Source organism: Etheostoma spectabile, chromosome 3 (genome assembly GCF_008692095.1).
Source record: "Etheostoma spectabile isolate EspeVRDwgs_2016 chromosome 3, UIUC_Espe_1.0, whole genome shotgun sequence".
In the NCBI taxonomy this organism is placed as follows: Eukaryota; Metazoa; Chordata; class Actinopteri; order Perciformes; family Percidae; genus Etheostoma; species Etheostoma spectabile.
Genome location: NC_045735.1, coordinates 33,442,626 through 33,468,173, shown reverse-complemented (window position 1 = coordinate 33,468,173; position 25,548 = coordinate 33,442,626). Strand labels below are relative to the sequence as shown.

At 41.0% G+C, this 25,548-nt stretch overlaps 1 protein-coding gene across 3 annotated transcripts in view; it reads left to right on the top strand.

The window, feature by feature from the left end:
- The window catches only part of nlk2 (nemo-like kinase, type 2), an 83,012-nt gene that overhangs the window by 39,862 nt on the left and 17,602 nt on the right, over window positions 1-25,548 (top strand). For all 3 annotated transcript variants that reach the window (XM_032506772.1, XM_032506781.1, XM_032506762.1), the window contains exon 9: window positions 772-858. In XM_032506772.1, coding sequence (XP_032362663.1) covers window positions 772-858 — 87 coding nt within the window. The remainder of the gene's footprint in view (window positions 1-771; window positions 859-25,548) is intronic.

Genomic DNA, 25,548 nt, shown 5'->3' with positions numbered 1-25,548 from the left:
CTGCAGGGTTTATATATTTTATGTAGTCTTGTTTGGGTGTTTACAGTGGCCATTTACATTTTAAAGGGTTGTAAATCTGGTTCAAGTTAATTGTAGCACACCATAGTCAACTTTATTCAAATAAAATGTAATTTCCCACAAAATAATGGTTAGTGAAAATGCAATGTGGCTAATAATTTTGGAAAACCACTAGCTATGTGTGATTTCTTCCAACGTTATCTGTAAATGCATGGAAAAAATTCTGTTTTTGCAAACTATAACCATAAACACATTGAATTATGATGCACCTCAGTGCAGCATGTGTGTACATACCTCGCCATGCTTTTACGCGCACGTTGCGAAATAAATACGCCTAAAGTGGGTTCGAAAGCGTTAGTACATAAGGCCCTGAGTGTCTGTTCAGGCCCCGCCTCCTGCAGTAACATCAGGCACCGCCGATTCCTGCAACCACGTTCCCTATGTCGTCCATAGAATGCTCCCTGCGGAAGCCACACCTCCACATGCAAGAGCAGCCTCTAAAGAGCAAAGCCCTGTACATGGTGCACAGGTGGCATCACCCAGCTCTGGGCCTCATTGAGCAAAGCCTCTTTCTTAAAGTCCTTAGCAAAAGTGTAGTGGTTAGTTTAAAATGTCACTTATCTGTCAAACACATTTTTAAGAACTGCAAGAAATTAAGAGATATTATTTGATACACATGTTTATAAGATATACCAGAAGCTAAGAAAGACAACAGAACGATGGTTGATGTTGTGATGTTTGTTTTGTCTGCAGCCATCTCTTCCTGTTCTCTACACACTATCTAGCCAAGCAACCCATGAAGCTGTCCACCTCCTCTGTAGGATGCTGGTATTTGATCCGGTGAGTCATTCTATTATACATAGTTTTGTATTATGTTTTGTTAATGAATGAAACTCATTCAGTGAGTCCTAATTATGAAAATTTTCTGCTTAAAGCAGTATACACAGTCTGTGTGCTTGTTATGAAAACGGCCTGTTTGATGCAAGCAAAAAAGTATGACAGAGGAGACTAACTTGGGCACCTGTGCTCGGTGTACAGTGGTGTAATATACTTTCAAACACAAGAACACGTAATCAAGGTCTTTGTAAATGAAAAATGTATTTAACTACTAGGAATACACACTACTGAGTAAACACCTGCATAAATGAATGAATGAATGAAAACTAACAGATTATTGCATAAATAACAAACAGTAAACAAGGTATTTGCAAGATGTACAAACCCCAATTTCAATGAAGTTGAGACAGTGTAAAAGGTAAATATAAACATAATTCAATACTTAATAATTATAATACTTATACTTATATACTTATAATTTGGTGCATGCAACACGTTCCAAAATAGCTGGAACAGGGGCAACAAAAGACTGGGGAAAGTTGAGGAAGAAAAAACACCTGTTTGTGATCAGCGCAAAGTTCTAAAGCCAGCATCTGTGAACGTATGGGGGAGTATTACTGCCCATGGCATAGGTAACTTGCAAATCTGTGAAGGCAACATTAATGCTGAATGGTACATACAGGTTTTGGAGCAACATAAGCTGCCATCCAAGCAATGTCTTTTTCAGGGATATCCCTGCTAATTTCAGAAAGACAATGCCAAGCCACATTCTACAGCATGGCTTTGTAATAGAAGAGGTACTACAATGGCTTGCCTGCAATCCAGACCTGTCTCCCATTGAAAATGTGTGGCGCATTACGCAAAATACGACAATGCATACTACGTACTGTAGTCGCACTTTAAGCACGAATTGAAAATAATTCCACCTACCAAACTTCAACAATTAGTGCCCTCAGTTCCCAAATGCGTATTGAGTGTTGTTAAAAGAAAAGGTGATGTAACACAGTGGTAAACATGTCCCCTTTCTGAGCTTTTTTGGAATGTGTTGCAGGCATCAAATTCAAAATGAGTGAATATTCACAACAAAACAATAAAATGTATCAGCTTAAATATTAAATATCTTGTCTTTGTTGTGTATTCAATTGAATATAGGTTGAAAAGGATTTGCAAATCATTGTATTCTATTCTTATTTACGTTTTACACAACGTCCCAACTTCCTACAAATTGGGGTTTGTATTAAACCAACACAGCCGCTGACATTGAAGAATATACTATACTACAGAGAGCCCAAATTTCCCTAAATCATCTCTACAAAACCAGGAGAGCATCAACCCTAACATTTATAAGTAATCTTTTTTCTTATATGACAGAGTTCAAGTTTTGTTTCATACCCTGACACTGCAGTCCTCTTTAGAAGCATAACACACAGGTAGAATGACACAAACTGTATACATCACACACACAGTAGTCATCACAGCAACATCACTTGATGCTTCTGAAAATGACTGCAGAGTCAGCAGTTGAAACTGTCAAGGTATGACAAAAAACTATAAGCCTGTCGTGTAAGAAAAAAAGATCACTTATAAATTTAAATAGTAGACTAAATGAACTTGTTTGGATTATCACCCCTAATAGGTAAGCAAACTTTGAACAACTTGGATGGATGGAAGGATGTAGACACTGCCTACGGGAGGATGACGCAGCTGTCCTGAACGGCCTGACAACTCGCTTTTCATAGTTTGTGGAGCAGTTTTGCCTGGTCGTTTCTGTCTCTCTCTGCAGCAGTAGGTGAAGCTTCAGGTCACAACCAGTTTACCAGAGAGCTGTTGTCACTGTTTCTTTAGCTCTGACTTTTGGCGAGTGGGAACACAAGGATGGACCAGAACGGTTTCTCCAGCTTTGACTACTTGACGGGTCTTAACACAAAGCTAGAGTAGGATGGTCTTAGTTAAACTGAAGCAGTTTCTTAAAGTATTTGCAAGCTTCTTCTTTGCTTTGTTCCAATTCAGTGGATCTGTTTTGAGTTTAGTCTCTCACAGGCACTTTGGGCTGATTGCGTTAAAGAAAATTGTGTGCAAGAGAACAGTAAAGCCCCTAGAAAAATGGGGATGAGGGGGTCTCGGCCACAGGGTCATTGAGACGCAAACAGAAAGGTGCACAGATTTGTAAAAAGAGAAGAAGTGAAGGAAAAGCATGCCATCCTGGTGACGTCTCTATTTAAAGGTCTTTTTCCAAAATTAGTGTCAAAGATCAAATTAATTATTCTGAACTAATCCTTCTCTTTTTGACATTAAATATCACTAGTTTCACTAACCTAACTTCCATAATTGAAACCTAGAGATATTTAGCTGCATTTACAATACAAATATAGTTAACATTATTATTTAGCATGAACACATAATAAAATATTTGTGATAATAAGTGCTGATATTATACTTTTTGGCTTTTTCCCTTTCCTTTATTGTGTTATATCTTTTTCAATTTCAATTCAATTCAACTTTATTGTCATTGCACTGTCACAAGTACAAGCAACGAAATGTGATCCACATCTATCCAGAATTGCTATACAGGGTATAAATATTGTATATAATTTTATGTATAAGCAAATGTAATAGTAAGGAACTTTAAAATGTTGTGTAAAAATATATAAATATAAATATGGGAGCTCTATGACAGATTTATACAGATTATACAGAGTATAAAGTATATGTATAAGCAAAAAAGTAAATAATTGTAAGGGACTATAAAATGTAGTGTATAAATATAACTATGGGAGGTCTATGCACAGATTATACAGAATATACAGGAGAGTTAGTAAAAGGATTGTTAGTAAAAGGATTATATATGTATTAGCGGATTTATAATACAGGATAAATAATGGCAGATTCGATTTACAGAATATATAACGATTATATACATATGTGTATGTGTGGGACAGTCCATGGTATGTGTGTGCGTGTGAGGGCAGTCCATGTATTATTATTGTATGGGTGGACGGGGGGGTTGCCATTCTTATAGTTGTATCAGGAGGCGTTCAGAAGCGTGACAGCTGTAGGAAAGAAGCTGTTCCGGTGCCTGGTGGTTCTGGTCCGTAAGCTTCTGTAACGCCTCCCAGAAGGCAAGAGGGAGAAGAGTGTATGTGCAGGGTGAGTGGAATCCTTTGTGATTTTCCCGGCCCTTTTCAGACACCGCTTCCTGTAGATGTCCTTGATGGTAGGGAGTGGTGCCCCTGCGATGTGCTGGGCAGTTTTCACCACCCTCTGCAGTGCCTTCCGATCGGCGACAGAACAGTTCCCATACCAAACAGTAAAACAGTTAGTGAGGATGCTCTCAATGGTACAGCGGTAAAAGTTTTTGAGGATCCCTGAGGACAGATGGTTCTTCTTCAGGGTCCTCATGAAGAACAGGCGCTGGTGCGCCTTTTTGATAAGTTTGGAGCAGTTGGTCGTCCAGTTCAGGTCCTCAGAGATGTGGACACCCAGGAACTTAAAGCTGTCCACACGCTCCACCGCTGTCCCCTTGATGTGGATGGGTGGGTGTAGGTCAGCGTTTCTCCTGAAGTCCACAATGAGTTCCTTGGTTTTTTCGGTGTTCAGCTGCAAGTTGTTTTTGTCGCACCAGTCAGCCAGACGGTCCACCTCCTCCCTGTAGGCAACCTCATCGTTGTCTCTAATGAGGCCAATCACCGTGGTGTCGTCTGCAAACTTGATAATGGCGTTGGAGCCATGGACAGGTCTGCAGTCGTGGGTGAAGAAAGAGTAGAGGAAGGGACTAATCACACAACCTTGTGGCACTCCAGTGTTCATAATGATGGTGGATGAGGTGTGGTTGTCCAGCCGAACATGTTGAGGTCGACCGGTCAGGAAATCGAGCAACCAGTTACACATGAGTGAACTGATGCCAAAGTCTGTAAGTTTGGTAATGAGTTGTGATGGGATGACAGTATTAAATGCTGAACTAAAGTCTAAGAACAGCATTCTGGCGTAAGTGTTCTTGCTGTCCAGGTGAGAAAGGACAGAGTGCAGTGCTACAGAAATAGCATCCTCTCTGCTCCTGTTCTGCCTGTATGCAAATTGGTGGGGGTCCAGTGTGGGGGGTAGACAGGATCTGAGATGTGCTAGGACCAGCCCCTCCAAGCACTTAGTGATGATGGGGGTAAGAGCTACCGGGCGGTAGTCATTGAGTCTGGTTGGGTTGGAGTTCTTAGGAATCGGGACGATGGAGGTAGTCTTAAAGCAGGTCGGTACCACAGCGCGGGCCAGGGACAGGTTGAAGATGTCCGTCAGCACTCCTGCCAGTTCCCCAGAGCACGCTCTGAGGACACGTCCCGGTATGCCATCAGGACCCGCAGCCTTGTTGGGTTTAATCCTGCTCAGGGCCGCTCCTACGTCAGTAGAGAGAAGAGTCAGTGGCGGTTGGTCTGGTGTAGTGGCTGCCTTGATTGCAGATGTGGTGTTCCCTCTCTCAAAACGAGCATAGTAGATGTTAAGCTCATTGAGGAAGGAGACATCAGAGGACACGGGGCAGGTGTTTGTGTTCTTATAATCTGTGAGAATCTGAAGGCCTTGCCACATACGTCGGGAGTCTGAGTTGGAAAAGTGGTCCTCCACCTTCCATTTGTAGTGGTGTTTGGCCTTCTTGATTCCCCTCTTCAGCTCAGCCCTGGCTGCACTGTAGGTCTGTGCATCCCCTAACCTGAAGGCGGTGTTGCGGGCCTTCAGCAGTAGACGAACATCTCTGTTCATCCAGGGTTTCTGGTTGGGGTACATGGTGATGCGTTTATGGGTGGTGACACAGTCAATGGTTGCAGAGATGTGGTCCAGTACGGATGAGGCGTACCGATCCAAATCTGTGTGATAGAAGGTGTTCCAATCTGTATTCCTGAACCGGTCCTGGAGCACAGCATCTGAGCCCTCTGGCCACACCTTTAATGTCCTCACAGTAGGTTTCACACGTTGGATTAGTGGTGAATACCGAGGTGTGAGGAATAGGGAGAGATGGTCTGATTGTCCGATGTGGGGGAGGGGTGTCGCCTTGTAAGCTCCAGCCAGATTGGAATAGACATGATCCAGGGTCTTGTCTCCTCTGGTGTGGCAGGAGACATGTTGGTGGAATCTGGGGAGGACTGTCTTCAAGTTGCAGTGGTTGAAGTCACCGGCAACAATAAAGGCAGCCTCTGGGTGTTTGTTTTGATATTTGCTAATGGCCGCGTAGAGTTCTTTGTTGGCTAGCTTAGCATTAGCATCTGGGGGGATGTACACAGCAGTGAGGATAATCGAACTTAATTCCCTTGGGAGGTAATAAGGTCTGCATTTGACCATTAAAAACTCCACATTCTCTGAGCATTGACTCTCGGTAGTAGCAGAGTCTGTGCACCAAGCTTTATTAATATAAATGCACAAACCTCCGCCTCTGGTCTTGCCAGAGTCATTTGCTATCCTATCAGCTCGGTGTGTATGGCGTCCAGTTAGCTGGATAGCATTGTCCGGGCAGCTGTTTTTTAGCCATGTTTCAGTAAAGATCATAACGTTTGAGTCCATAATCCGTCTGTCATTCGTGATGGATAATCGTAAATCGTCCATTTTATTGGCCAGAGAACGGACATTGGCGAGGAAAATGCTGGGTAGAGGCAGCCGGTGTGGTGTTAGTTTTAGCCTAGCTCGCACTCCTCCGCGCCTACCCCGCCTTTGCTTACGTTCTCGTCGCCGCCTACGTGCCCTTCCGCCCGGCCGGGAGAAGTGGGCAGCCTCCGGTGTTCTGGAGATCTCTGAGATGAGTCGGAGATCGGCGATAAAATTGTCAGCATTGTAGTTACGAAGCTCCAGAAGCTCCTGTCTGCTGTAGCACAGCAACGTGGTGCTGTTCTGGAAAAAAAGTCCGGTGAAAAATAGATAAAAAACCACTAAATAGCAAATCCTGGAGAGACGCTGAGCCTCGCGTTGTTCACGCGCCGCCGCCATGTTTTCAGACATCTTAATGCCTTTTTGTGCATGTAATAGGTTTACAAATTGAAAAACCCCAGTCCACCCCAAAGACTCTAAGAAAACACTGTTCACAAACTGCTCCAAACAGCTCTATTGTAGTCACTTTGTAACACATGTTATAATGCTTGCCTAATTGCTAGCGTGGCACGCCCTCATACTCTGCAACTGACTAGCTAGCTACCTATATACTGCGCATGTGTGACTCCTAACAAAGATGAAATAGAAGTGTGAACTGAACTCTGGGCAAGTCTGTTAAAGACTTCAAGAGGACAGTGGACATCCCAGGACAGAAGTTCCACTTTATGACCCTGTTAACACCCACCCTGAGACCTGCTAGTGCTGCAGCATTCCAGAAGAGTATAAACTGCATCAGGCTACACAACTGGAAATTCTAATCTACAATTAAAAGAAAAGGATGTTTATATTATAAGAAACATGTGTATGATAGTTTCCCAAATGTCTGATCAAATACCCTATTCCCCAACTGGTCGAGGCAGATTTCCACCCACCAAGAGCCAGGGTCCGTCTGAGGTATCTTCCTGTTAAAAGGAAGTTCTTTTCTTGCCACTGTCACACTGAATGCATGCTCTTGGGGGAATTGTTGGGTCTTTGTAAATTATAGTGTGGTCTAGACCTACTCTATCTGTAAAGTGTCCTGAGATAATTACTGTTATGATTTAATACTATAATTAACATTGAATTGAACTGATTAGAGGAAAAAATTCAAAAATGATCTACGTTGACAAAAGCGCCAACTAATGGCCCATCTTCTTCAGGTATCGAGTCCATGTATTGAGGCCAAAACACAAACATTGATTATAAGTCCCCCCTAATGGCAGATACTTACCAAATTAGGCATAGCGCATTGTAATGCAATGTTGAACTATAAACTTTTTGCTGATAGAATTTAAATTGACTGAGATATGATACATGTCATGTTTGGTAGCTAGCTAGGATAATTTGTTTGGTCAACAAAACCAGAACCCAAAGCGTAACGATGCAAAATGCAAACATCAGTAAATATCAAGAGGTGTGAGCCGCTAGGTCGGCAGTACATTGGCATAACAAATATCCCAGTGCCCTAAAGGATTTTTTGGTCAGTCTGTTTTCATTTTCTATAAAAGCTTCAACCCTGTTGTCCATAATCGATCTAAGAACATCATTTCTTTTCAGGAAAAACTATTAAGCTATTAGAATATTTGTGCTGCACTGAGGTCACTTGAATGTTAAAAAAGTTGTAGGACCATAAAAAAAATAAAAAATAAAACAACATGAATCTCACAGACATATATTCATATGACACACACAGCAATGCCTAGGGTGGCACAATTATGGCCAAAATGATAATCACGATTATTTTGATCAAAATTTTGATCAAGATTATTCTCACGATTATTTGTTGATTTTAACCAAAACATATTTTATCGTCACATAGGCTATTTATAACTGCGAGAGGGAGTGTGATGGACGCTACTCACAGAGAGACGGTTGACTCATTATGAACGGGTCCAGCACGGGTCGAATGGCGGACACACACGGCGTGTGAATGAAATGTCTGTATCGTCACTGCGCTGACCCATAAGTTAGTTGCATTCAATAACTTCTTCTGTGTTCTTCGCCATGGCCACCGCGATAGCAGTTACCCGCGGAAACACTGGTACAAATACAGGTTTGCCCCTCATACTTAACAATATACAGCTGTGTTAATATAAAACTAAAACTGTAGACAAATGTCAGAAGTGTGGACCGGCGGCCGCTGTGTGGCCGGGCGGCGCGAAGAGAATGAGGAGAGAGAGTAGAGGAGAGATCCAAACACAGGCACAGCTTTACAGAAGAAATGGGTCATGTAACGCAAAATTAAACCATATCCATATAAACAGCAATGCAGCGGATGCGAGGACGCAACGCTAAAGGAGCTTACAGCTAACAGACGCTACTAGCACCTACTAGCACTGGTCACTGCTGTTTTCTGAAAAAACACAGACGGGACAACATTTTGCGTTAACTGGTAAACTGGTAAACCTTGAGACCGACGTATAACCGACTGCTATCTGTTGAGTTTTCCTCCAGTTACTCTGTCCTCTGGGACTGTCTACATCTAAAAACTAAGCTGCACGGGGTGCAGGGAACTACTCTGATTGGCACATGATCAGACAGAGGTTAACGGAGCGTTAGATGGGCTATGCAAAAAACCCGGAGCGTTCTATGAAATGACGCTTTAAAAAAAAATAAGCTCGATCACGCAAATTTCATCGTGGGAAGTCAAAATCGTGATCGCGAATAAAATTCGAATAATTGTGCAGCCCTAGCAATGCCCCACAAACATTTGTGTTGTCTAAAACAATTATAAATATTTGGAGTCATCCAGTGCCCAAATAAACATATTGAACATTATAACTCATATAAAGGAAAAATTATTCACATTTCCTACATACAGTGTATGAATCTTGCATGTCACAATATGGATTAATTGCACAATGACCACAAAAAACTCTGGGTTTCTAGGCTGGATACAAAACCTTCTGTAAAAAAAAACACTGTTAGTTTTTAGCTCCAAAAGACTGTATGTTTCTACTAGTTATATTATTAAGTTACAAAGTTAGGAATCAGAGGTGCAGTTTGGCGTCATATACGACACACTAAACCTCAGAAGGGATAAAATAGCCCGAAATGGTCTACAATGATTATAGCGCCCTCTAATGGCCTATCTTTACCACATTTGGTACAGAGCCTCTGAGCAGCATGCCAAACAGTCACCACAGGTTTGGTGTTGATAGCATTTACTGTGACAGAGATATTGCAATTGCATATTTCACATCTAAATGCATTGAGTTTAGACAAAATCAATACATGTTGATTATAGCGACCCCTAATGGCCAATCTTCGCCACATTTGGTACAGAGCATCGGGGTGGGATGGGAAACGCTGCCCTCAAGTTCTTTGCTGATAACATTTAATTTGGCCGAGAAATAATATAATATGTGTTTGATAGCTTGCAATAGAAAATTTGTTTAGTCGTCAAATGCTATTATTCTGTGAATAACTTTTTGTGGTGGCCATCTAAAGACAGGTTTGTCGTATGGCCTAGGATGCGTTCGAAAAAGCAAAAAAAAACCTTGAACAGAAATGGCAACTCAACTTGATTTATTGAACATGTGGGTGTAAAGTTTTTTTAATGTGCGATGTGTATTGTGGGAGTTATAAGCAATAACACATTTGATGTCATTGTAGCACCACCTAGTGGTCCACATGTGTTATTTTTGGTAAGTCAGGTTAACTACCCATTCTACATCTGCCCTGTTGATTTAAGGTAATTCACTTTAGTGTAAGTGGTTAATTCAAACATGGGACCCATAAGCCATGACCACTTTAACCAATCAATACTCTACTGTAAGGGTGGCCTCAGGAGTGGCCCTAGATGGTACCCATCAAATTTTGTAAATATTGGATGAGCCATTCATGAGATACAAAGATTTTGTACTTGTAACACCCCCTAGTGGCCAATTCTTGTTAAATTTTGTTTTGGAGCCTCAGAGCGTTATACCAAAGAATAATGTCAAGTTTGGCTTTTACAGGATTTATTTTGGCTGAGATATGGCAAAGTTGGTGTTAGTTAGCTACACAAATTTGTTTGTGCGTAATATGCAAAATTTTTATTCTATAAATATTAATTTAACAACTTCTTGTCAGGTCGGTCTGGAGATGATTTGTACCAAATTTGTTTCATGCAGATCAATCGCATGGTCTACAAGGAGTTTGAAAAAGTTGGTTTTCGATAATCGGGATATTTTACACATAAAATTCTAGGCGTAAGTGGGCGTGGCCTATATCCCGAGATTCAGTTGTATCCACGTAACGCGTGAATATATGGTTTTTAAATGTTTGATGGACAGTTTGGGAGTTATAGGGCCAAACGCATTTTTCCGGTATCGCGCCACCCAGTGGTGTAAGTGGGTCAATTGTTGCGCCTGAGGTCCGCCTAAGTTTTGGACCAGTCCTGAAAATGGCACACCGCCACCATGTACGGTTTAATTCAATTCAATTTTCAATTCAATTTTATTTATAGTATCAATTCATAACAAGAATTATCTCAAGACACTTTACAGATAGACCACACTCCGGAATTTACAAGGACCCAACAGTTCTAGTTTCCTCCAGAGCAAGCAACAGTGCGACAGTGGCGAGGAAAAACTTCCTTTTAGGCAGAAACCTCGGTCAGACCCAGGCTCTTGGTAGGCGGTGTCTGACGGGCCGGTTGGGGTTAGAATGAAGAGTGGCAATAACAAAAATAGAAAAAATTAGTAGTTTGTAGCAGTTCTTTGTGGTAGTTCATGGCATAGCAGGACGCTGTGCAGCATTACAAGGCACAGCAGGACGTAGCAGGACGTAGCAGGACGTAGCAGGACGTAGCAGGGCACCACAATGTAGCAGTTGAACATGGCATCACAGAACGTGTAGCGGAACCATGGCAATAGCTGCTACCCTGATTTCGGAGCCTCTCTGATCCAAGGGAACATGCTGGGGAAAAAAGAACATAAGGACTCCGGGGAATGACTCCCCAGAAATAGGTTAGTAACAAGCATTTCTGGGACATGGATGCACATAAATGAAAAGATGGAAAGATAGAGGAGAGAGGAGCTCAGTGCATCAAAATAAGTCCCCAGCTGTCTAAAACTATTACAACAAAACCAAGAGAGACGAGGTAAAGAGAGCTCCAGCCCGGCCGGGCCAGAACTCTCCCCAACCGGATCGGGCTGTATGCCAAGTCTCCCTTTGGTTCTATTATATTCTTGATTATATGTTAGATAAATCTGAAAACTATGTGACTAGCTACTACTCCCTAACAATATTCGATTCTATGCCCTAACTAGTGTATCAAAATAAGTCCCCAGCTGTCTAAAACTATTACAACAAAACCAAGAGAGACGAGGTAAAGAGAGCTCCAGCCCGGCCGGGCCAGAACTCTCCCCAACCGGATCGGGCTGTATGCCAAGTCTCCCTTTAGTTATATTATATGATAGATAAATCTGAAAACAATGTGACTAACTACTACTCCCTAACAATATTCGATTCTATGCCCTAACTATAAGCTTTATCAAAAAGGAAAGTCTTAAGCCTACTCTTAAATGTGGAGACGGTGTCTGCCTCCCGGACCCAAACTGGAACCTGGTTCCACAGGAGAGGAGCTTGATAGCTGAACGCTCTGGCTCCTGTTCTATTTTTAGAGACTCTAGGAACCACCAGTAACCCTGCATTCTGGGAGCGTAGTTCTCTCCTAGGGTTGTAAGGTACTATAAGCTCTTTAAGATAAGATGGAGCCTGACCATGAAGAGCTTTGTAGGTGAGAAGAAGGATTTTAAATTCTATTCTAAATTTTACAGGAAGCCAATGCAGAGAAGCTAAAACAGGAGAAACGTGATCTCTTTTCCTGGTTCCTGTCAGAACACGTGCCGCAGCATTCTGGATCAGCTGTAGAGTCTTTATGGATTTTTCGAGCAGCCTGATAACAGAGAATTGCAGTAATCCAACCTAGAAGTAACAAATGCATGGACTAGTTTTTCTGCATCATTTTTAGACAGGATATTCCTGATTTTTGCAATATTACGTAGGTGAAAAAAGGCGATCCTTGAAATTTGCTTTAAATGGGAATTAAAGGACATGTCCTGATCAAAGATGACTCCAAGATTCTTCACTGTGGTGCTGGAGGCCAGGGTGATGCCATCCAGAGTAACTATATCTTGGATAGTGCGTCACGAAGGTGCTTGGGTCCGAGAGCAATAACTTCAGTTTTATCGGAGTTTAACATTAGAAAATTACAGGTCATCCAGGTTTTAATATCTTGAAGGCACGTTTGAAGTTTAGCTAACTGATTAGTTTCATCCGGCTTGATTGAAAGATATAATTGAGTATCATCTGCATAACAATGAAAGTTTATGGAGTGTTTCCTAATAATACTGCCTAAAGGAAGCATATATAAAGTGAACAGGATTGGACCGAGCACAGATCCTTGTGGGACTCCATGACTAACGTTGGCGTGCACAGAGGATTCATCGTTAACATTAACAAACTGAGATCGATCTGATAAATAAGACTTAAACCAGCTTAGAGCAGTCCCTTTAATGCCAATTAAATGTTCCAATCTCTGTAATAAGATATAATGGTCAATGGTATCAAATGCAGCGCTAAGATCTAATAACACAAGTACAGAGATAAGTCCTTTGTCTGAAGCAATTAGGAGGTCATTAGTAATTTTCACAAGTGCTGTCTCTGTGCTATGATGAACTCTAAATCCTGACTGAAAATCCTCAAATAAGCTGTTGCTATGCAGAAAGTCACACAGCTGTTTGGCGACTGCTTTCTCAAGAATCTTAGAGAGAAATGGAAGGTTGGATATAGGTCTATAGTTGGCTAAAACATCTGGATCAAGGTTTGGCTTTTTCAGAAGAGGTTTAATTACAGCTACTTTAAAGTGCTGTGGTACATAGCCTGTTAATAAAGACAAATTGATTATATTTAGTAGTGAAGTGTTGACTAATGGTAAAACTTCTTTAAGTAGCCTAGTCGGGATGGGATCTAAGAGGCAGGTTGATGGCTTAGATGAAGAAATAATTGAATTAAATTGATAAAGATCAAGTGAAGCAAAGCAGTCAAAACATGTATCTGGTTTTACAGCTGTTTCTAAGGTTCCTGAGTTTAGAGATAAGTCAGTGCCAGTTAAAGGCAGGTCTTGGTGAATTTTGCTTCTAATAGTTATAATTTTATCATTGAAGAACCTCATAAAGTCGTTACTACTAAGAGCTATGGGAATACTTGGCTCAGTAGAGCTGTGACCTTCTGTTAGCCTGGCTACAGTACTGAAAAGAAACCTGGGGTTGTTCCTATTTTCCTCTATCAATGACGAGTAGTACGCTGCTCTGGCATTACGGAGGGCCTTCCTATACGTTTTAAGACTATCTTGCCAGGTTAAACGAGAATTTTCCAGTTTGGTGGAGCGCCAGATCTTCTCAAGTTTCCGCGATATTTGCTTTAATTTGCGAATTTCAGTGTTATACCATGGAGCTAACCTTCTTTGTTTTATGATCTTCTTTTTTAGAGGGGCAACAGAGTCTAGAGTCATTCGTAGCGAGCCTGCTGCACTATCAACAAAATGATCGATTCGGGAGGGACTAATAGCATAGGAGTCCTCCGTTACTTTGGGACTTGGTAATGAATTAAATGCTAACGGAATCGTATCCTTAAATTTAGCTACAGCACTATCAGATAGACATCTTGTATAGGATGTTTTGCCTAACGGCGTGTAGTTCAGCAGTATAAACTCAAAAGTTATCAAACAGTGGTCAGATAGGAAGGGATTCTGTGGGAACACTATTAAATGTTCAATTTCAACACCATATACCAGAACAAGATCGAGGGTGTGGTTAAAACGGTGAGTCGGTTTATGTACACTTTGAGAGAAGCCAATGGAATCTAATAGAGAGATAAACGCAGTGCTAAGGCTATCATTCTCATCGTCCACATGAATATTAAAATCCCCTACAATAATAACTTTGTCCGTTTTTAGCACTAAGTTCGATAGAAACTCTGCAAATTCGGATAAAAATTCAGAGTATGGACCAGGTGCTCGGTACACTATAACAAATAGAACTGGTTGCATTGATTTCCAACTTGGGTGTGAAAGACTAAGAACAAGACTTTCAAATGAGTTATAATTTAGTTTAGGTTTAGAGCTAATTAGTAGACTGGAATCAAAGATAGCTGCAACTCCACCTCCTCGGCCTGTGCCTCGAGGAATGTGAGTATTAATATGACTGGGGGGGGTGGACTCATTTAGACTAACATATTCTCCATTACTCAGCCAGGTTTCAGTAAGACAAAATAAATCAATATTAGAATCTGATATTAATTCATTTACTAGTACCCCTTTAGAAGAGAGAGATCTGATGTTTAAGAGTCCACATTTAATTCTCCTATTCTTTTGAACTATTGCACTTGTGGTTTTAATTGTTATGAGGTTTTCATGCACAGCTCCTCTTCTGTTTACCTTTGATTTAAATAATTTTAATGGTCGGGGGGCAGACACCGTCACTATGGGATTTTTACTAGGTAACACCTGGAATAAAGGAGCAGAGAAGTGTGTTAGACTGGGACTCTGCCTCCTGGTCCCAACTATGGATTGTCAAGGATTAGGTCCACCAATACACTTGTCAATGTTTCTAGAAATGAGAGCTGCTCCAGTCCAAGTGGGATGAATGCCGTCTCTCCGAATCAGATCAGGTCTTCCCCAGAAAGACTGCCAGTGATCCACAAAGCCCACATCATTATCTGGACACCACCTCGATAGCCAGCGGCGAAATGACGACATGCGGCTATACGTGTCATCGCTGGTTAGATTTGGCAGGGGTCCAGAGAAAACTACGGTGTCCGACATTGACTTCGCGTATGTACACACCGATTCAACATTAATCTTAGTAACCTCCGATTGCCGTAACCGGGAGTCATTAACGCCAACGTGAATAACAATCTTGCTGTATTTACGTTTATCCTTAGCCAGCAGTTTCAGATAAGACTCAACGCCCGCTCTAGCCCCCGGGATGCACTTAACTACGGCCGCCGGCTTCGCTAACTTCACGTTTGTCAGAATGGAGCTGCCGATAACCAGAGTTGGTTTCTCAGCGGGGGGGTTGCTGAGTGGGGAAAATCTGTTAGAAACGCTAACAGGCTGGTGGCGGTCCGACGCCTTGGAAAGCTTACGACTGTCTCTTCCTCGTCCTCGCACAGTAACCCAGCCACTATGTCCTGGCTGCTCCGGAGTTCGCGAGGAACTACCAGAGGCTAACTCAGGCTCAGGCCGGCCCGTGCTGACTACCGGGGGGAGGTTAGCTACAGTAACTGACGACTGATCTGTCATGGTGCGGATCCGGACTTCTAACTTACTAAGCCTCGCCTCCACGTCCAAAAATAAACTACACTTGTTACACACGCCATCACCGCTAAAGGATGCAGAGGAGTAACTAAACATCTCACACACCGAGCAGGAGAAAGTCGGAGAGGGGGCCGACATAACTAACTGCTAAGCTAAAGTTGTTAGCAGCTAAGCTAAAGTAAGGTAGCGTTAGCTACCAAGCGTTAAAACAGCTGTTATTTAACAAAAGTCGCTAAAAAATGAGAAGATATGTGAGTGCTTAGGCAGAACTGCTATAAGAATAAGTGTTTAGCGGACAGTTAGCCGCTGTAATAGCAAATCTAACAAACTGAACTGGTATGTCGTGAGCAGCAGAGCAACCAACACGCAACCAACACACAGGCACAGGAAACGGGTTTAGGCTGTAGCATTAGTTTCACGTGGAGAATAATAATAATGGAAGATGAGGAGATGGAGAAAAATCCTTAGAAAAACAACAGTGTTCCACAGCCCTGCTGTGTGAACGTTCCCAGGCCCTCGGGCTTGAACCCCTAGTAATGCATGCACCAAGTTCACACATAGCATTTAACACAGCGTTAGCGCCCGTGGAAAAACCACTGCCTCTACAGCTTCTACATAATTAAAGTTCCAATCTGTCATTCTTATATATATATATATATATATATATTAGGGCTGGGCAAGTTAACGCGTTATTATCGCGTTAACTAATTAATTAATTAATGTAACGGTAACGCAGTTGTTATTATTTCTTTATTATTGTAAAAGTTTGTTGCTCACAGGCTTTGTAAATACTGCAAAGTTAAATTTTCTTATCACCGGAGTACTTCCAGTCTGAAATATCACCTTGACAGTTGATACCAGCAAATCATTCAACGAAACACACAGTGGCGCAAGGCTTTGACAGGCTACGTTAGATGCAGCGTGTGGGTAAGTTTAGATAAACAAAGGCCAGAGACGCTAACAAATGCCATAGCAACGTGGATAGCTACAGACTGCAGGCCCATTAGTGTTATGGAGGACATCGGTCTGGTGGAGGACATCGGTCTGAGAATTCCAACAATGACGGCAGGTATGAGATTCCCTCAACACGCACTATCAGACTCCCAGTTGAATGAAAAGGAGAGGACTGCAAAAGCGACCACCCTACAACATGCACCCGCTGTTTCTCATACTGGGAACTACTGGACTCACTGGGTAACCAGAATTATCTCAGAGTTCCAGTGCTTTTATACTGATGAAATGTGGGCGCTGCATTCACATGCTCTGACTGTAATGAAAACAGAGGAGAGACATTATGCTGAAACATACGCGGAACACTTTATTGAAGTTGCACAGCAGTGGAATGTGTCAAATAAAGTCCCCGCAGTTAGCACGGATTGTACGAATAGATATGAAATCTGATCACTGCTGCGAGCCTTCTGCCTTCTGATCATGTCCCCTGCTTTGCGCACGGTCTCCAGCGTTTGTCATAGTGTCTCTGCTTAACAGTGCATTGGACAGTGTCCTTGTGAAGTGCAGAAAAGTTGTGGGGCTCTAAACCCAGTCCAGTAAGTGCTGCAGAGTTAGACCAACAACAGAAGAACGTGGACATAAGAAGGAGTCACTTATGCAACACGTTCCAACCAGATGGAATTCAACTCTGGACATGATAAATACATTATGTTTAAGTTGAGATGTACACTAAATATTTTATTTAACTGCTACTTTATAAACAAAATGCTGGTAAGTTTTTGCAGAACAAATGTTACGGCACTTTTGTTCATATGGCGGAACATTTAAAAAAAAATTGCACTATATACACGACTTTTAAATTCACTATTTTATTTTGCGATTAATCGCGATTAATCAGGGAAATTATGCCATTAATCGCGATTAAAAATTTTAATCGCTGCCCAGCTCTAATATATATATATATATATATATATATATATATATATATATATATATATATATACTTACATACATACATACATACATTTATATACATCTATATAGTCATCTATATAATCGTAAGAGTGCCTCCATTTTTTTGTTGTGACCTCATCACTAATTATGTGATGCTTTTCAATGTTTTGATGTGTATAATGTATAATATTCCATTATGTTTTCATGCTGAATAATAATGTTAGTGATGTTTGTTTTCTACTTGCAGCTAAATATCTCTAGGTTTCAATTATGGGAGATTTAGGTAAGTGAGTCTAGATATACTTAATATCAGAAAGAGAAAGTTGAGTTTAAAATATGTTGAGGGTCAGAAAGTTATGAGGGGAGGGATTGGTGTCTTTGGACACTGCCCTGTTCGGACCAAGACCTTTTAAGTAAGAGATGACTTGCATGCTTCTTTTTCTTCCTTCTTGTCTTTTTAAAGAAAAGGAAGAGGGGGTTGACAGTAGCTTAGTGCGTAGGAATTTGGCTTGGGAACCGGAGGGCAGTCCCCTAACTCTGACATCTCTCTAATTAGTGTATGTATACTGTATGTCCTGGGCATGTGTATGTATTTAAGGCCTGTGTTTAATGTGTGCAACAGCCGAGTGTAAAAATGTAATTTGCCCTTGGGGGATTAATAAAATATGTCATATTCTTCTTTTACTTTCTCTTGCAACCCCTTTATCCGGACATCCTTTTGTCCTTTTTTTCCCCTTCTCAAACACAAGCTGCCCATGTGTCGACGGACTAAGTCCCAACGAAGGGCTGAGGAAGTGCAAATAATTTGAGAAACTGCTCCAGTTCAACCAAGATCATCTTCTCCATCTTTGTGTTCTGACTCGCCAAAAGTTGGAACTAAAGAACTAGCTCTAAATCGTTCGGTTGTCATCTGATGGTGACCCGAAGCTTTGCCTACTGCTGCAGAGCGAGACAGAAACAGCCAAGCCACTACGAAAGGACAAGCCAGTTGAGGAAAGTGAGTTCTCAGCCATTACAGAACCGCCACCGCAGACTTTCACCATCATCCTCCCGCAGGCAGTGTCTACAAATATCTCTCCAAACCTTGCTCACCTGTTAAACAGATTTGATGCTCGCTGGATTTTGTTTGAAAGAAGTTGGGAAATTAGGGCTCTCTGTATTAAAGTCTCCCTTCTTAAATCTGAGCCGCTGTGCTGGTTTTATACATCTGGCCAATTACCTTGTTTCTGTTTATTGTCCACGTGTTAATCTGTTAATTTTATCCATCGAAATAAATTATTTCTATGTTTTCATCCATTCCATTCTTTCATTAATTTTTTACGCTTATGCTGATTTAGTAGTGTGTATTCTTCATAGATAAATAAATTATTGATTTACTAAGAACCAGATTACGTGTTTTTGTGGTTTGGTACACTTTTCATTGCGATATGGAGTCAGCTTTGTAGCTGACCCTTCAGGATATGAGATTAAAATAAAGTGGTCTATCAGGTTCTCTACTGTTGTGTTGTTCCCCAAATTTATTATCATTTGATTTTTAAGAAATTATTGCTATTAGGCTGTAGAGTGCAGGCATTTTATGATAAAGTGAATATTCTTTAATGTTCCAACCTGGAACAACCTGTGGCCCTTTGCTGGATGTCATCCTCCTCTCTCTCCCAGTTTCCTTACTTAATCTGTCCTATTAATAAAGGCAATATAAGTCAAAAAAATAATCATTATCTTGGTTCACTAGACCTTTATTCTAATATATATATATATATATATATATATATATATATATAGTAATATGGGATGATTGAAAGAACTTAACAGAGTAATATATTTATCTCTTTCCCCTCTCTTTCACAAATTGAAATTGCTTGATTGGCTTGAATGTCAGGAAAACATTGCCAAAGTGTAAAGGATAATACAATTCAATGATGAGAAAAAATGCATAAAAAAATACATATATTAAGTTTAAATTGAGTAAACCGAGATATGTAAATATAAAAAACAAGAACATTATAGGAAAGAAAAAAACGTGTGTGTGTCGATAACTAATTTGTTTAGGGTCAATAAAGAACAGTATATTAATATAAAAATCGTTAAATGTAAGAAAGAAAAAAACACATGAAAAACACAAAGTGCAGGACTAAATGAGCAGGTAAGAGCTGTGAGGAGATGAACAGATGTTGTGCTGGTTGTCTCTCAGGTCCAGATGTACGTACATTTGCGAATGTAGCGTTAGCAGCGCCATGGCCAACCCGCAGAAAGCGCACGCTGTGATTCAACAGCTTACATCGCATTTACCAAACCTCCAGTTCATTGGCTAAGCAGCGCCTTTCTCCGCCCACTATATCGTGAATTGCGCTGTAGCAAAGCATTAAGCACGTTTGCTATGATACGGCTGAGTGTCGACTGCGAAATTCCCATTGCTGATGCTATAATTGTTTGAAATGATTCTGATGCCAACATTTGCAATGTAGCAAGGAGTTTAATAACTGCTGGAATGGATGTGAATGCTCGGAGATTTTGTGTTATCTTTGATTTCTCCAGTAACTCTAATATTGCATGGCTGCTTAATCTGTAACGCTTAATGATTTTATGTTCAGTCAACTGATAAACGGTGATCCTTGTGGCAATAGTCCTTTCAGCTCGTCTACTTCCAGCCCCTACACTGCTTTCCAGAAATCTCCCAGCAAGAGGTTGAGAAGATCATCAAAAGGATGAAACCCACCACCTGTGCCCTCGACCCCTCTCCTACAGCTCTAGTCAAAGCAAACACCTCTGCCCTAAGCCCTCTGATTACCACTGTAATAAACCACTCCCTCCAGTCTGGCAATGTTCCATCTGCCCTCAAAACTGCCATAACCAGACCACTTCTGAAAAAACCCACCCTTGATTCCGGTACACTTACACATTATAGGCCCATTTCCAATCTCTCATTCCTCTCCAAATACTGGAAAAAGTTGTTGCCGCACACCTCCAGGACCACCTCAAGCATAAAAACCTTTTTGAAAAATTCCAGTCTGGTTTCCGCCCTGCTCACAGCACTGAAATAGCCCTGGTCAGAGTCACAAACAACCTACAAATGGCAGCTGATGCTGGCTCACCTTTCCTCTTCATGCTCCTCAATCTGTCTGCTGCTTTTGACACTGTGGATCATGGCTTACTCCTCAACCAGCTACACCAAGCCACTGGACTCACTGACACTGTTCTGAACTGGTTTAAATCATACCTCACTGACAAAACAGAGTACATTTCACTTGGAAGCGCAAGGTCCCGGCAACACACAGTCACCTGCGGAGTCCCCCAGGGGTCAGTCCTTGGCCCCATCCTCTTCATCATTTACATCCTCCCCCTCGGCCTTGTCATCAGTCGCCATGGAGTCATGACACACAACTGTACATGAAATATGACTCACAACCCACTGCAGCAACAGCATCATCGTCTTCAACACTCACCACCTGTCTGGAGGAGATAAAGGTGTGGATGAAACACAATTTTCTCCAGTTAAGCGGCTCCAAAACCGAGGCAATCCTTGTTGGCACCTCACATCAAGTCCAGTCATCTTCCATAACCGGTATAACTATCTCTGGTCAAGACATTCCCCTCTCCACAACAGTCACCAATCTTGGTGTAAGATTTGATCCACAACTCACCTTTGAAGCCCATGTCAAAAACCTCTGCAAGATCTCCTTCTATCATCTCAGAAATATTGCAAAACTCCGTTCTACACTCACCCTAGTTGATGCTGAAAAACTGGTCCACACCTTTGTCTACTCCAGACTGGATTACTGTAACGCACTTCTCATCGGGATCCCTAACAAGAGTCTGCAGAAAGTGCAACATGTTCAGAACAGTGCTGCAAGGATACGGATGAGAGTGCGTAAGTACGACCACGTCACACCCATTCTCCACTCACTTCACTGGCTTCCCGTCTCTGCTAGGATTGAATATAAGGTCTCAATTCTCACCCACCAGTGTATCTATGGAAATGCCCCCCCCTACCTGAAAGAACTACTCATCCCTCTCACTACAACACAATCCCTCGGCTCAAAAAACTCAACTAAGCTCAGCACCATGGGTGATCGTGCATTCTGCTCTGCCGCTCCTCAGACTTGGAATGCCCTCCCTGACCATCTGAGGGCACCACAGACTATCGAGATTTGTAAAAAAGAACTTATGAGTTTTAACCTTGCACAAAAATGTTGTTGCACTATTTACAGATTTTTCACACTGATGTTTTTTACCTTGCTTTTATGCTCTTACCTGTATCACTTTGAGATTTGTTTAAATGTAAAGTGCATTACAAATAAAATTTATTATTATTATTATTATTAGTTGGCTTACATTAGAGAGTGAAAAACACTAAAAACAGCAAACAACAATTTACAAACATGACAAACAAGATAAAGTGCAAATAGTGACTTAAAATGGATGTGGTAAAGTGCATGTGCTAAAGTGCAAACATTACAAGTTAAGAATGTCCCAAGGAAGGAGCTGTTTTTTATCCAGAGATGATGATCCTCTCAACTCAGTGAGCACTTGCTTGCAAACTTCCTCGCTGGTTATGACAGTCGGTTGTAGGGTCATACAGCACCTTGTCTTCCATAACTTAAAACATACTATACATATAACTATTTGTATAAGCTCCTTATATCTCTCTAAAACACTATTGTCCATGACATTACAGTTTTATAAGAGACATTGAACTTTACACCATACTCTTTCATTTTGTCCCAGACTTCTGTTGCTCTAAAGCAAACAATCTATTGTACCCTTTTACCTCAGTGCGGCCTGTTTGTGCATGCGAAACAAACACGCCTGAAGTGTAATCACTGACTCATAGTTAATACATAGTTAATGTCTTTCTCAGCTTCTGATCAGTCACAGTGCTTAGGTAGTTTGCCACTGTGTACTGTCTGGTTGGAGGCAAATAGCAGTGAAGTTTGTTTACAGTTTTTTGTGGTAGATGTCCAATAGTTACTGTATCTTTTCTTTAGCTATGATTTGGTTGGGCCAGATTGTGTGAGGGCTGTTCTGTTAGAAGAGGTGAGCCTCAGGATCAGCTGGCTGAGGGGACAGTTCTCCTCTTGGCTATGGAGGGCTTTATAATGGTAGAAGTGAGGGTCACTTTATTTTAGGTGTTTGTAGAATTCAATTGCTCTTTTTTGTATCCCAATTAATTATTTAATTAATTAATTAAAAAAAAATTTATAGCATAAAATGCCCTTCTTCTTTTGTCCCTGAGATCATTAGATGCCAGATTAAAATCCCCTGTAGATGTAATTCTCAGTCCTAAATATGTGTCTATGTCAGGGGAGCCCAGGAAGAACCTGGTTGGGTTTCTCTGACATCTGGGTTGTTTCTGGAAGAGCTTAACTCTAGTCTTTTCCAGATTAACTGTCAGGGGCCAGATCCAGAAGTTTTGTAGATGATCCAGTTGCTTTTGTAACGCTTCCTTAGATGGGGGTAACAATATTAGATCATCAGTAGACATTTAATTTCTGTGCCAGACTGGGTGAGACCAGGGATATTTGATTGTTCTAATGATTCAATTCACTTTTATAAATGTTAAACAGGGTGGGGCTGAGACTGCAGCCCTGTTGAATCCCTTTGCTTTGAAAGAAAAAATATATTTCCATATTTCCAATTTTTAGAGCATTTATTATTTATATACATTGTTTTCATAATTTCACAGGTATCACAACTTTTTTAAATTAATTTTAAGAACAGACCATAATGCCAATTTGAGTCAAATGCTTTTTCTAAATCTACAAAACAAAAAAAAGAGAAAATGTTTTTGTTTTGGTGGGCATGTTTATTAATGAGGGTGTGAAGGGTATAGATATGAGTAAATTTGGAGTGCTGTCAGTAGAGAGAAAAACAAAAACAATCGGTTCTGCCTACAACATGGGTGCTAGCATTAGCACCCAACAGACTTAAAGGAGAATTCCGGTCAACATGTTTTTAGCCTCTTAGCATGTTCAAAATGTCATTAAAAGTGCCTAGCCATGTGAAGTGATTCCTTCCGAGGGAACACAGTTAATCTGACTGCTGTAGATGTGACAGAAATGCATGAATGTTCTGTTAATTCAGCTGTGTTTAGTTCCGGTGTTGAGACGGCAGTTAGAGTGCTTAGGGACGTCTACAAACTACAACACAGAAAAGAGATAAAACAAAAATACGTAGGCTATCAATTTAATGTTATAAGTTATAATTATAAGTTATAATTTATCTCTTGCTAGTTTTACTACAGCACTTACAAAATATGTTTCTATCTTCTTTCTGTGTTGTAGTTTGTAGACGGTCCCAAAGCACTCCTTGCAGTATCAACACCGGAACTAAACACAGCTGAATTAGCAGAACTTTCATGCATTTCATTCACATCTACAGTAGTCAGATTCACTGTGTTCACTCGGAAGGAATCACTGCACATGCCTAGGCACTTTAAATGACATTTTGAACATGTTTAGAGGCTAAAAACACGTTTAAAACTTGCCTATCTTAAGCCTGTTGGGCTCTAGCAGGAGGATAACACAGTGTAGGCAGCACCCATGGTTTTCATTTTCTCTTTACTGATAGCATTGGATCTAGCTAGACCGGAAACAAAAACAACAGCCACGTCACACACACTTGTTTGGGTTTGCCAAAGAGTAGTAACGTTACGTTTTGAGTAGATGAGGAGTGTGAGATACCAAAATAGATGCCAATAAGAATCTTAATGGAAAGTTTACTTTTTAAAAGTTGCCAAATGGTTCCATTGACAAGAACAAAGTGAGCTGTGTGTTTTGTCATAACTGAGCTATCATCGCAGCATGTCCAGTATGATATGCACTTGATGGCCAAGCACACATCTGATGAAAATTCCCCCCTTTGATATGCTGTGGGACCAGTCTTTAAAAACACTTAATGACTACTGAACTGAGTGTGATCGTTAAGACTAATGATGAATAAAGGTTTGACATATGCAAAGTACAACAATCTTGTCTGTATCAGGGCTTAATTTTCCACATTACTACCAGCAGGTAATGGGACCAATATGTTAGTTTTGACAAACACATATTACACACACACTTTTGTAGTAATTAGTAAATGAACATTATCTCTACAAACAGTGTGTCATTTGTTCCTAGTAAACAGCAGAAAGCAGAACAGTCAAGTTAAATGCCCCATGCACATACAGTGGTGTGAAAAAGTGTTTGCCCCCTTCCTCATTTCCTGTTCCTTTGCATGTTTGTCACACTTAAGTGTTTCGGAACATCAAACCAATTTAAACAATAGTCAAGGACAACACAAGTAAACACAAAATGCAATTTGTAAATGAAGGTGTTTATTATTAAAGGTGCAAAAAAAATCCAAACCATCATGGCCCTGTGTGAAAAAGTGATTGCCCCCCTTGTTAAAACATACTATAACTGTGGTTGTCCACACCTGAGTTCAATTTTTCTAGCCACACCCAGGCCTGATTATTGCCACACCTGTTCACAATCAAGGCATCACTTAAATAGGAGCTACTTGACACAGTAAGGTCCACCAGAAGATCCTTAAAAGCTACACATCATGCCGAGACCCAAAGAAATTCAAGAACAATTGAGAAAGAAAGTAATTGAGATCTATCAGTCTGGAAAGGGTGAGAGCCATTATCCACAAATGGTGAAGACATGGAACAGTGGTGAACCTTCCCAGGAGTGGCCGGCCGCCCAAAATTGTTAGTGCGCATGCGCCAACGTGCATGCAGCCTGTTGTAGTTGCTCCGTCTTCAGTCTTCTTACTTTAACTTTAATTGTCTTTTTTGTTTCTTTTCAACCGTCTTTTTTTTGTTTCTTACGTGTGTGACTTCCAGACACTAAGTCACAACTTTACTACACTCTCCCAAATTATGCGAGTTGGGAGAA